At 40.5% G+C, this 12,832-nt stretch overlaps 1 protein-coding gene and 1 long non-coding RNA gene across 2 annotated transcripts; one reads left to right on the forward strand and one right to left on the reverse strand.

Moving 5' to 3' along the window:
- Positions 1-1,970: 1,970 nt before the first annotated feature.
- LOC119005490 lies at positions 1,971-6,220 on the reverse strand. Its single transcript, XR_005070521.1, has 3 exons — positions 6,141-6,220; positions 5,956-6,012; positions 1,971-2,103 (listed from the first exon to the last, which is right to left on the reverse strand). It is a non-coding gene; the product is annotated as an uncharacterized LOC119005490 (long non-coding RNA).
- A 51-nt stretch (positions 6,221-6,271) lies between these two features.
- On the forward strand, positions 6,272-12,821 carry prpf3 (PRP3 pre-mRNA processing factor 3 homolog (yeast)). Its single transcript, XM_037073115.1, has 17 exons — positions 6,272-6,425; positions 6,842-6,996; positions 7,389-7,519; positions 7,751-7,918; positions 8,020-8,106; positions 8,198-8,457; positions 8,572-8,690; positions 8,783-8,970; positions 9,263-9,429; positions 9,588-9,670; positions 9,836-9,979; positions 10,061-10,160; positions 10,297-10,410; positions 10,503-10,621; positions 11,524-11,601; positions 11,698-11,753; positions 11,867-12,821. Exons 2-17 carry the CDS (start codon positions 6,852-6,854, stop codon positions 12,014-12,016), a joined length of 2,109 nt encoding a protein of 702 aa, XP_036929010.1. The 5' UTR covers positions 6,272-6,425; positions 6,842-6,851; the 3' UTR covers positions 12,017-12,821.
- Positions 12,822-12,832: the final 11 nt, after the last annotated feature.

A 12,832-nucleotide genomic window follows, 5' to 3' on the forward strand; every position in this document is an offset into this window, starting at 1 on the left:
TTCATTGCTGGAATGATTAGATAAATGTCAGAAAATCAATCAAAAAATGTTTGAATTAATGGGTTGTTCTGTTATTTTTTAAGCAAAAACTTAAAATATTTTCCAGTTCCAGCTTTGTTAATGTGAGGATTTGCTGCTTTTTGTCTGTTTTGAATCATCATAAACTGAATGAATTATGTTTTGGATTGATCAAAACATAATGGCCAGATTACTTGATAATAAAACCAATCTTTTGCATAAATTTCAGATATTCACTCAAATATTAACTTTAATTTTACTCTCATTCCTGAATTAAAAATGATGTAACATGCACCATTTTCTCTCCTCTCCTGCCTCACATCCATGGATACTGCCGGCACATGGGCACAAGTGGCAAATTTTAAGAGGGTGTGGTTTGACTTCCCTGCTCAGACAGGATGAAATCACCCAATGCCGCACGTACACACACACACACACACACGGTCACAAACATAGATGCACAGGCGTGTGCCACTCCCATCCGCACGCACTGACACACTGACTGGCTGATTTTGTGATGGGCCTGTCTCTGACACACTGACTGTGCTACGTTACAACAACAGAGTCCGCCCCCCCTCCCTCCTCCCCTCCATCTCCCTCCCTCTCAGCCCCCCCTTGTATCCATGCAGTTTTTAGCAGAGAAGCCCCTGCCCTGCATCCCTCCCCCTCTTCCTCCTCTGGAGGATGGAAATGAGGGGCAAGAGGAAAAGGACGGGAAGAGGATGTGTGGAGGGCACAGGGAGGAGACTTGACCTCCCTCAGTTTTGGGGAACGTGAAGGACATCTGCTGTTTTTTTCCACTTGTATTCAATAATGGTGTTTGTATTTATCGGCTCCACCCATTTGTTTTGTGTTTATGTGTTTTTCTCTTTCCCTCCTACAATTTGTATTTTTTAAAAAGTTTTACTCTCCCTTCTATATTATGGCCAATTTAACATGCTGTATTTTTAAACATCAATATTAAATCTCATAATCAGCAGAAAGTTGAGAAATTCATTGTTTTTGCACCATTCCGGTGCTCAGTTGTTTCCACTTCTCTATCCAACAAGCATGTGTGGGATTAATTGAGCACGTGTGTCCGTGCATCAATAGGATTGCACGTAATGAACTTACTGCCCCTCTTAGCCGTCGCCGTGTAGGTTTTAATTGTGGCTCCGCATCCCCTTATTGGTTTTAACAAGTTAATGATTTAAGGGTGTCTGTCCACTTCTGCTCGGTGCACTGAAGGGAATGACACAATGAGGTGCTTATTCACTTATTCTCAACTCCCCTCCCCCAATATTCACTCACTGCACTCCAGTCAAACTCACGTGAGGGGAAGCCACACTGTGACTTTACAACTACACACACACGAACCCAAAGACATGATAGCACCACACAGTCACACACTGGCTCTTACTCACCCCCAGTCCTCAGGGGGTTTTAGTGCCGACTAGTCCCAAAACAGCCTCGATGCTCATTAAAATTGCACAGTGGCCAGCACTGTGATGGAAATCTGAGCTACACTGAAGTCATATTCCTTGCTGGAGCTCACAGCGATGAAGGGCCTTGGCGTGTTTGGGGTTGGAGACGCTGCTCTGCCCCACCATCTGTGGTCCCCATCACTGTGATGTCACCAACACAGGGGACATGGTAAACATACAGACATACAAGGACTACAGTTTTCAAGGACGCACGTGTATCTCACGACATTGTGTGTGATATTTGGGGCACGGCCGAGCTACAGGCAAATAACATCCTCATCAGTTTCTCTGGCCTGAATGTGTTCTAGGAAGCCTGCTCGTAGTGACGCCATCTTCCACGACTGCTCAATTATTCAAGTACAGTGAGTGAAAGGGAAACACCACGTAGAACAGACAGAGGAGAGGGAAACGAGAGGTGGTTAAAGAGAAATATTTGGCAAACAGAGCTGGTTATGTTTGAGGAAAAAAGAAAGAAAAACTTGCATTCTAAATGGACGACTTGGGATTCAGTTCATGCACGTGCACTGATACTTAAACACACTCTGAGGTCCTAGCAGCACATGTGTGAAGTGAAGACAGCCGGGTCCCCTGAGATCTTATCTTCCAAGATGATTTACAGCCCCTGTCAGATACAATAAAATAAAACTGGGTCAGCATGATGAAATATATCATAACCAAACAGTTGATGAATCAAAAAGCCACATGAAGTAACACATTTTAAATGAAGCCATGAATTATGCACTTATGTAATATTCATAGCAGAGCAATAATGCACATTAATACACTCAGATGAAATCAAGTTGCGATGGATATTAAGGACGTTGGGGGAAACTGAATGAAAGGAAACACTTGTGAGAGACTCAACAATTAGCGCTTTGCCGATATCGGACTAGGATTAACTGCAGACCAAATGCCTGGCATTCCAGTCATATAATAGATTAATTCATACAGCTCTCACCACATGCGCCCATGATACTGTTTCACTTGTTTTAGCTGCACAGAAAAGAGGAAGTCACTGTGAGTAAGCGCATACGTGTGCGCATGTGATCCTGCGTGTGTTTTGTTTTTCTGCATGTGCTTGTGTAGAAATATCTGTTGTATTGTCATATTATGTGCTGAGGTGTCATTACATAATAGAGCTGGCTGTGGTGGGGGTGGGGGGTGGGGGGCAGAGTATAAATGTGAGGTGCCAACAAGGAATTCAGGTTGATCAGTGTGAGTGAGTGTGTTGTTTACTGGCCTTATATTTAAATGACTACATACAGGTTTTTACTCTTGTGAATGGATATTTTATCAGGCTGTCAAATTTGGAGAAAGAATGATCTGACTATGCATTAAACAACACAAAATAACCCAAGCATAATTTTGACATGCGTTTAAGTCATTTATCCAACAAAAATGCCAAACTGTTTCTGGTTTAGCTATTAAAATGTGGAGATTTGCTATATTTCTCAATCAAAACCACTAACAAAACCAGTGCAGTTTTCTTAACACCAGATTTTGTAATGACAACTGAATTATGTTTTCTACTTACATAATAAGGAAATGTTGTTACAGAGATAATATGTCAGAAAGCTGCATTAGAAATGTTTACTTCTAGACTAGATCTTTGTTATGTATTTTGTTGAGTTGTGCACTTACATCATCCCACATCTGAAACCCGGAGAAATCCACAAGTTTACTCAAGGTAACAGTACATTTCATTACAATTTATGGAATAAAGTTGGAGAGTAAGGAAGGATGTCAAAGAACGGGACTAAATTGAATGTGAATAAAAGTGAAAATTACCTTGTACATGTACATTTGTGCCCGGGTCACACCAGATAGATCTTTGTCAGCAACAGTGGTTGTTCAACACCAGTGAAGTGAGTTTGACGTTGTGTTCGCATTTAGTTACATCCCTGACTAAACTCAGCACTCACCAGAGAATTTTAAATCCTAAAAGCTAAAAAGTAATATCTGGGTTATCTGGGTCTATAGAAGGTCAGCAAATTTTAAAAAAAAAATGCTCATGACCTCTGACATTATGACCTCTTAAAGTGTGCTGTTTTTTCCAACCAACGGATGAAGGACGACATTTAATGCACATTACATGCTTCACATGCTTCTAGCATAAGGTAAAACGTTAGGAGTACAGTCCAGAGCATAATGTCAAACAATACAAAGATGTTTAACTCTGATGAAGATGCACACAGTGTCCAAACATTAGGCTTTTCAAAAGGTTTGTTGCCTTTATCCCTGTGCTCCACTATACTTCGGACTGTACTCTTGAAGGGTTTTTCCTGATATTCTGTTTACTGTCATTGAAGACAAAGAAAATCATCAAATATGCATTTGAGAAGCTGGAACCACCAATTTTGTTTCTTACAAAGTAACTTTAAAATCACATTGAATGAATTATCAAAACACTTTTGAAACAACTCTCTGTCAAACTAATCATCTTTAATGTTTATCACTTTGGGCCATGGAAGATTCTTTTTCACAATGTTCTTAACATTTTGCAGAAGAGAACATTTTTTACAGATTACTCAATAACCAAAAACTGTTGTTGCCGCCCAATTCTCTTACACAATATATCCAACTAAGTCACATTTCTTAAGAGTATTTTGTTTCTCCATGTCCACCTAAAAGGTCACAGAGCGAACAGGATCCAAAGTTGTGCTTCTACACATAAAGAAGCTTGTGGCAGTGGACAAAGCTCACGTTTCACCACAGAGAAAAAGTATACAATGAAAGTTTCTCAAATGTCCTCCTTTACTCTGCAGTGTTTATGAGAGGTTTCCTTTAAACTACCAGATATCCTCCCAGATATTGAAATGGGGAACTGAAAACCACATAAAAACTCAATCTGGTTTGTTCACACAAATGGGGCTGCAGAGTGCATGTAAACATAGATGTAAACAGTAAGTAAGTGGGTGAGGGAGTGAAATCCAGGCGGTAAATTGTGGTGGATGTGTCCCCGATGAATCAGCATATGAAGAGGTTGATGATGGGGCTGTGCTGTTCAGTAGGAGTAACTGAATGTAGCTGTAATGAAAGGCTGACATCTTGATGATAGTTATAACTCTGCAGAAAGAATATGTCTGGAAAACTATAACATGCTGTGTGTATGCAGTTTGTCCCGACACTGGACGGTTACAAACAACATTGAGCGCTGTGAGTGAAAGCATGGATGTGGACGGTTGTAGAGGACGTAGCCTCAGGCTCACTACTGCATTCATGCTCACACTACTACAACTGCACTCGGTTGACCCACATCAAGCAAAGATAGAGAGAAAATGAGGGGGTGGGCCTTCAGTGGGAGGAAATGGAGATCACATGACACTTATGTGTTTTTACCAGGGGACTGACTAATCTGTGGTTAGCTGGGCAATATTTTGGAATGGTTTCACTTCTGATTGAGTTGTGATGAAGGAGATTATGGCTGTACATTTATCTAGGACTCAGTAGAAGAAGTGATCTTGTTCCTCAATGGGACAATCCTCACTAAATAAAGGATAGAGAATAAAAATAAAATGTAACCCAGTCCTAAGCAATAATGTTAGAGGAGGAACTCAGTGGATAGTTTTCTTCTTTTCTTTTATTTTGTGTTCAGGGTCAGGTTAATAGTTTTATTAGCCTTTTATGTCAAATCTTAATTATTCTTCTTTTACATTTTTGCTGTTTCATATTGCCAACCTTATGCTTGCTTTTTTTAATCCAGTGTTTGCTTGCACTTACTTGTGTGGATTATTTTGTGGACTGACTTTAGTATATGCCTGTGCACAGAGGTGAGATTCCTTCTATAAGCCTCTAGGGCTTTTCTAAATCGCACCTGCACTACCTGCTTATTTTCTCTTGTTGCTCTGTTGCTCTGATGAATGACCCAAAGCTGCAGGATTAATGTAAAACCATGTGATGACCATTAGAAATACAAAAAAAAAATGCCCACTTGATGCATGGATATCCATCCAATCTCATCACTCTGCAGTATATGCGATAGAACATTATTCCACTAAGATTTAATTACAGACATATGTTGCCTCAGACAAGAAATTCAATTCAAATGCATACAAAATATTTAAAATAGGAAGTTATGTCATAAACATACGCAAATACACTTCTTACATCTTAGTTTATCAAACTCAGGCTCATTATGCTTTACTTGTGTTTTTAACTCGACAGTTTAGTTCAGTTTTTTTAAAGCCTATTGTTGTACAATGCAGTTACCACCTGGTTCAGAGGTAATTTACTGATTAAGACTATATTTACTCAAGTGCTGTAAATAAGTCCTTGTGTTGCCTATTTTCATTTTGATGCTAGCTTAAACTATTTCAGGGGGAGGTAACGTTAAGGTACGTGAATACTTCTACCACAACTGGTTACTTAAGGAAAACAGCTGAATGAACGTGTGGAAAACATGCTTTATCTGAGTTAATTTCCATTAATACATAAATGTTTTGAGCTTAAGTTAATCGTTTGTCAAATAACTCACCGTTTATAACGTTTGGCGATGGTTTATTTTGTGAAATTCAAACCGTTTAACCTTGCGCTGTAATGAAACACAAAAGTATCACTGTTTAACATCTTGTGCATGTCCTTTTGGTCGAACACAAACTTGCATGGATTCTCTATAACACTGACTTTTTTTTTTTTCATCACACAAGCAAGTATTATTACCTTGAAGGAGCCCGAGACACAACAGAACACTTCTTCCATTTGCGGCTAGGTGGAAACAACGACCATTGACGTGCAACGACTGCCCGGAAATAGCCGCGAAGAAGAAGCCGTGTCTATTTCCGCTTCCGGGTCTTGGTTTAGAAACGTCGTGAGAACGGCGCGTCCAAACAAAGTTTTTTCTGGAAACTTGGCGATTTGAGTGTTTTACCCTTCGTAAAGTTAATCGTTTCTGTTTGAAACCTACAACGCGAGCCACCTGACAAAGGACACAGGCAGAATTTAAAGGTTTGTACGTTTAATGAAGCAGCTATTCGCTGTTGTTGGTAGCTCACAGGCAGCAGCATGCTAACGGTGACTAGCGGGCAACCGAAGAGTTTTGGCGGATGTAATTGAATTTAGCTCGTATGTTGCTCTTGGTTAGCATAGTTGTCAGCCATTCTAACGTTATCATTAAAAACGAAACAACGGAAAGATTTAAGCGGACTGTGTGCATTGGTTTCTTTGTGTAAGTGATAGGACGTTTGTGTTTTTGCGCCTATACGCGAGTGTGCGTGAGCGAGCGAGGGGGGTTGTATCATGTGTGTCACATCAGTGTGATACAGCCCCACACAGGTGCAGAGTGTTTTGAAACATGAAGATCAACAGTTTCATCAGTGTAAATGAATAATGACGCCGGATGTACATTTTATGTTATTCTGCAGGATTGGAGGAATGTCTCTTCCAAAACGGGAGGTGGAGGAATTAAGGCCATGGGTGGAGCGCACCGTGAAGAAGGTGCTGGGCTTCTCTGAGCCCACAGTGGTTACTGCTGCTTTGCACTGTGTGGGGAAGGGACTGGACAAAAGGAAGACTATAGGTAACTGCATATAATGTTTGTGACCTATTGTGTTTCATAAAGATGCATTTAGAGTTTAGTTAAGAGCCAGTTAAGAGCAAATGCCAAATTCCAGGTTCTGATGTAAACACCTCTGATAAACGATGCTTCATAATTTTGATTCAGTATTTTATATGGAAGATGTTTTGTAGGGTTGGCCTTCAAAAAGTTGTCCTAATTACTTTAGTAAATTGTGATTATTCACACAGATCTGTGTGTGAATAACACAGATCTGTGTGAATAACCACGATTTACACACAGATCTGTGGCCATAATGGCATTCTGTGATGAGATCTAAAGAATGTCATTTAATTGCGTCAGTGATGAAAAGTACTGTATTTGTGCAAATTATTTGACACTCCTTTGTACCACAGACCAGCTGCGTCCCTTCCTTGATGACTCTGCTGGAGGTTTTGTGGAGCGTCTCTTTGAAGCTTTGGAGGAAAGCCGCAGTGCCCGTGGCAACAAAGGAGCAGGAGAAAAGCACCGCAAGAGAGACCTTAAGGTAATACCTGAGCAAACTCTTTCTTTCATCAACAACAGATTACAGTGATTATATTTACATGCACTGACCATTCCCATAATGCATGCTTGCTCTTAATGCTCTAAAAAAACATCTTTACTCACTTCGTGGAGATTAGCAGAAAAACATACTAGAACATTATATGTTTAATTGTATGTTTGGATGGACGGTAATGTGATTTATTGGTGTTTCTGTTTGGCTGGATGGTTGCAGGATGTTTTTGGTGATGAGGCTGAAACTGGAGCAATGCGAGAAACTCCCGAGCCAGGAGACGGGGCGGCTCCTAAGCGGAAGCGGGTGCCACGCTTTGAGGAGGTGGAGGAGCCTGAGGTCATACCTGGACCTCCATCTGAGAGCCCTGGCATGCTCACCAAAATGCAGGTATGAGATTATTTTCTCTGTAGCAGTTGTATTGTGCCTACATAAAATATGTTTTGTTCATGATTAAATTTATGCATTTTTGCTTTTCTCTGTAACAATAGATAAAACAGATGATGGAGGCAGCAACAAAACAGATAGAAGAGAGGAAGAAACAGCTGAGCTTTGCCTCTTCAGTCCCTGCAGCACCAGTAATAAAATTAAGTTATTTTAAAACTTTAAGAATAAACGTGTTGAAAAATGTTTCCCCTGACTACAGCATTTTCCCTTCCCACACCACAGACACAGATGGAAACTCCAGTCTCACGACTTCTTGGCAATTCTGCTGCTGCAGCTGCAGGTGGTGCAGCATCTATTGCCCCCTCCCAGGCTGCCAGCTTCATGAATGATGCTATCGAGAAGGCCCGAAAGGCTGCTGAGTTGCAGGCCCGCATCCAGTCCCAGTTAGCCATGAAACCTGGTATTCTTGGAGCCTTGGGGAACACTGGGCCTCACAACTTAGTGGCACTAGCTAATCTACATGCTATGGGAATTGCTCCACCGTGAGTAATTTCACAGTATAAAGGATTTTAAAATTTAAAGAGGACAGAAATGAAGGAATGCTGAGGTAATGTGAAAATAAACTAAGCTTGTTTGTATGTGTCCCTTTTTTATAGGAAAGTAGAAGTCAAAGAGGTGAACAAGCCCACGCCTCTTATTCTGGATGACAAGGGAAGAACTGTAGATGCAAGTGGCAAAGAGGTTGAGCTTACGCACCGGATGCCCACTCTGAAAGGTATGTGCATGGTGCCCCAATACTTTCAATGCACACATACAGTCTTAATTTCTTGCTTTGATGTTCTGCAATTTTTCCTTCCACCTGTATAGCAAACATTCGAGCGGTAAAGAGGGAGCAGTTCCGTCAGCAGCTGAAGGAAAAGCCTGGGGATGACTTGGAGTCCACGTCCTACTTTGACCAGCGTGTGTTTATTACACCAGCTCAGCGCCCTCGCAAGGGCTTCAAATTCCATGAGCAGGGACGCTTTGAGAAAATCGCTCAGAGAATCAGAACTAAGGTTGGGTATGACTTATCAGCACTTGCATGTCAGCAGATATTTTAACTTCAATGGAATGCTTAATTTGAACCATTTTGTATTCAGTGTAAGGAATATGATCCTTGAAAAATGCTTGATTTTTCAACACAATTGGCTGTTTTATCTACACAATCCCCCATGTAAACAAAACATCCTGTAATATTTGAAATGAAACAATTCCATCGTCCTATTTTGTTTGTCTCGTGGCATTGAACCCTGCTCAAATCAACTACTTCTGTTTTGATTGACCTGCATTGATCTTGACCTCACTCAGGCCCAGCTGGAAAGGTTGCAGTGTGAGATTGCCCAGGCCGCAAAGAAGACAGGAATCCAGGCATCCACCAAGCTGGCACTGATCGCCCCTAAGAAAGAGATCGGAGAAGGAGAGGTGCCCGGCATTGAGTGGTGGGACTCCTTCATCCTGGCCAACAACATAGAAATGTAAGAAACCACTAAGGAACACTTACTATGATCTTAGGTCAAATATTAAAATGATCTTTTGTTTCACTACCATGGTGAGGCTGTAGAATACACATTATTCTTGGCATATGTAATGAAGCAGTTTTACTAATTGCAGTTTTTTCTTATGTAATATGAAGGACACCTGACACAAACTTTGATAACTTGGAGTTCTTTGGAGTGACCAACCTGGTGGAACATCCTGCGCAAATAAGCCCTCCAGGTAAGTGTTTAGATAATTGTAAAAGCTGCATAAAAGACAGAATTGATTTTTTTTGCTCCTAAGAAGCATATTGTATATGTACACTCCAATTTCTGAAAACAGTTTCACATCTTTACCCTGTCTACAAGCCATTAAGATCCATATAAACTGTCTTTGTCTTCTCAGTTGACACAGATAAGCCAGTAACGCTGGGTGTATACCTGACAAAGAAAGAACAGAAAAAACTGAGGAGACAGACGCGAAGGGAAGGACAGAAAGAAGTTCAAGAGAAGGTTCGTCTGGGACTGATGCCTCCACCAGAACCTAAAGGTACCACACACAAATCCCTTTATAAACTACTACAAATAAGATTTCACAGATTTTAACTGACTTTTTATTGTATTTTCTCAGTACGCATCTCTAACCTGATGAGGGTGCTGGGGACGGAGGCGGTTCAGGACCCAACAAAGGTGGAGGCACATGTCAGAGCACAGATGGCCAAGAGACAGAAGTTAGTAACACATTTAACCTTTACACTGCTTGTCCTTCAACTTCTCCTAATCTTTGCACTACTTATCATTTAATCTTGTGTGATTAAAAACAAAAGATTCCTTTAAGGTTTTTCTAATTGCGTCTCCACTGTGCAGGGCTCATGAGGAGGCTAATGCAGCCCGCAAGCTAACAGCAGAACAGAGGAAAGAGAAGAAAGTCAAGAAGTTAAAAGAAGACCTCACTGATGGTGTTCACATTGCTGTATACAGGCAAGTACTTGTTGGCAGAGAGCACATATGGTACTTCATACATGCAGTAAAAAATTGTGTCTTATTTAAGAACCTTACCTTCCCTTGTACAGGATTCGTAACCTGCAAAATCCTGCTAAGAAGTTTAAAGTGGAGGCCAACGCCAATCAGCTGTACCTGACAGGCACTGTAGTTCTGCACAGAGACGTCAACCTTGTTGTGGTAGAGGGAGGTAAGGGACAAGAAAGACAAATCTAATCAGCACTCACTGTTAAATCGGACTTTCTTATAGCACAACTGGTAAATTTAATCATGTGATTTTTGTTAAACCTTTTCTGTAAAGCTGTCAGGGGGAATGTCTGGTATGAATAGTAAACAGGTTTTAAGCAATGTTCTGACATTATGATGATCAGTATTTGCTAGGTCTTCTTCTTCGGTATCAATCTTAAACAGGTGCCATAACTCATTCTACATTACTCTATACTTAAACCTCTGACTGTCAGAAAATGTTGTCTGCTCTTTAATGTATTCTCCCAGATGTTCCCCTCAAACACTCTGCAACCTATTCTCATTTATTAATAATATGTTTTGGGGAATTTACACATTAGTTAAGTGTAGACTGGTCTGCATTTTCTTGTCTATTTGTTTTCAAAAGTAAAAAAAACAAAAGATGGTAAATTAAGATTGAAAGTACAGAGGGCCTCAACCCAACACAACATATTAGAGATCTGACCATGTGATCTATATACTATAGTTATGGTCATTGACAGTCATTGAGCACCTAAAAGAAAAAAGTATGTACACAAATCATTTATGGTCCTTCATTAGCAATATATCATGTATGCGTTTCCATCTGATCTTGTGCTGTGAAGTTTGTCAAGGATTTAGCATCTTCTGCTCAGTAAGCTCTTTAGAGTGTTAAGCATAAACAACATGTATAAATATAATCAGTTAGTTCCATTTTGTGGTAAACTGCTGACAAAATCACAAACATATTGTACAGCTGCACTTCTAATAGGCTTGATGGCAGTTTCAGGGGGGTGAGGTTCTGCATGGTTGTATCATCTCTGCAATACCTTGAGATATTCATTTTAATAATCATCCTTAAAGTCTAACTTTCTGCCTCATTTTTAGGCCCTAAATCCCTGAAAAAGTTCAAGAGGCTGATGATGCACAGAATCAAATGGCAGGAACACAACAGTAAAAGAGAGGGTAAGAGTGGCTTGACTTTGGAGTCTTGTTCTAGTTGATATATCTTTTTTGTTTTTGTCCAGGATACTGAACTCTTTATTGTTGTTTCTCATCTAGATCCAGATGGTGATGATGATACAAAGAGAAACAACAAGTGCTATTTGATTTGGGAGGTGAGTGTTCACACATCCTGCTTTCTTTTGCAGGCTCGAGTTATCAGAATTAATTTTGATTATTTACCTTTTTTGTGATCTTATGGAAGCCTTATTATGTCTTTGTTCTCCAGGGCACAGCTAAAGAGCGTAGTTTTGGAGATATTAAGTTCAAACAGTGCCCCACAGAGAACATGGCCAGAGAACACTTCAAGAAACACGGCACAGAACACTACTGGGATCTAGCTCTCAGCATGAGTGTGTTGGAAACCTCAGATGACTGAATCTCTCCTGGAGAGTGCATCATTTCAGTCAACATCCCCTTCTTCAAGCCCCCCAGATGCACAGCCTCACAGCCAGTCAGCCCTCACCGATGACCGGCTGCCCTCAACTGGGGTCAGACAGACTTCACCAAGAGACATGAGAATAGAAAAGGAGGAACAATAAACCTGTGTGGATGGTTTTGCAAGATCGTTTGAAAGATTTGTGTGTGTGTGTGTGTGTGTGTGTGTGTGTGTGTGTGTGTGTGTGTGTGTGTGTGTGTGTGTGTGTGTGTGTGTGTGTGTGTGTGTGTGTGTGTGTGTGTGTGTGTGTGTGTGTGTGTGTGTCAGTGTTCATCTTGTCAGTGGTAGGCTCTTCTGTCAGATATTGTTTTATCTGTTATTGAATACAAGGTGACAGACTGCACTGTGTGATGTCAATCGCTCACCCAAGGCTTTACGTGATGATGAGAAATGCTGTCAGATGTTATGACTTTTGTGGTGAAATCCTCCATGTACACTGATGATGATGATGATGATGATGATAATAATCCCTGTTTGAGTCAGTTAATTAAAAACACCCCATCAGAGAATGAGTGCACTGCTACAGTAAGTGCTAACACATTTACAGTAAACCTGCAAAGAATCCTGGGTAATGTTGCTACATTGTTATAAGACTTTTTGTCATTACATGTACATTTCACAAAATTTAAAGCTCCCAATTTCATTTTTTGTTTAATTTGGAAAAATAAGCAAGTCCTTAACTCACCTGTAGCTATATTTCTCTATAACGTTACAGTCACAGCCTTAAATAAACAACAAAATGTAACCGATTCGTGT

The sequence above is a fragment of the Acanthopagrus latus genome, chromosome 17 (assembly GCF_904848185.1).
Source record: "Acanthopagrus latus isolate v.2019 chromosome 17, fAcaLat1.1, whole genome shotgun sequence".
Taxonomy (NCBI): Eukaryota; Metazoa; Chordata; class Actinopteri; order Spariformes; family Sparidae; genus Acanthopagrus; species Acanthopagrus latus.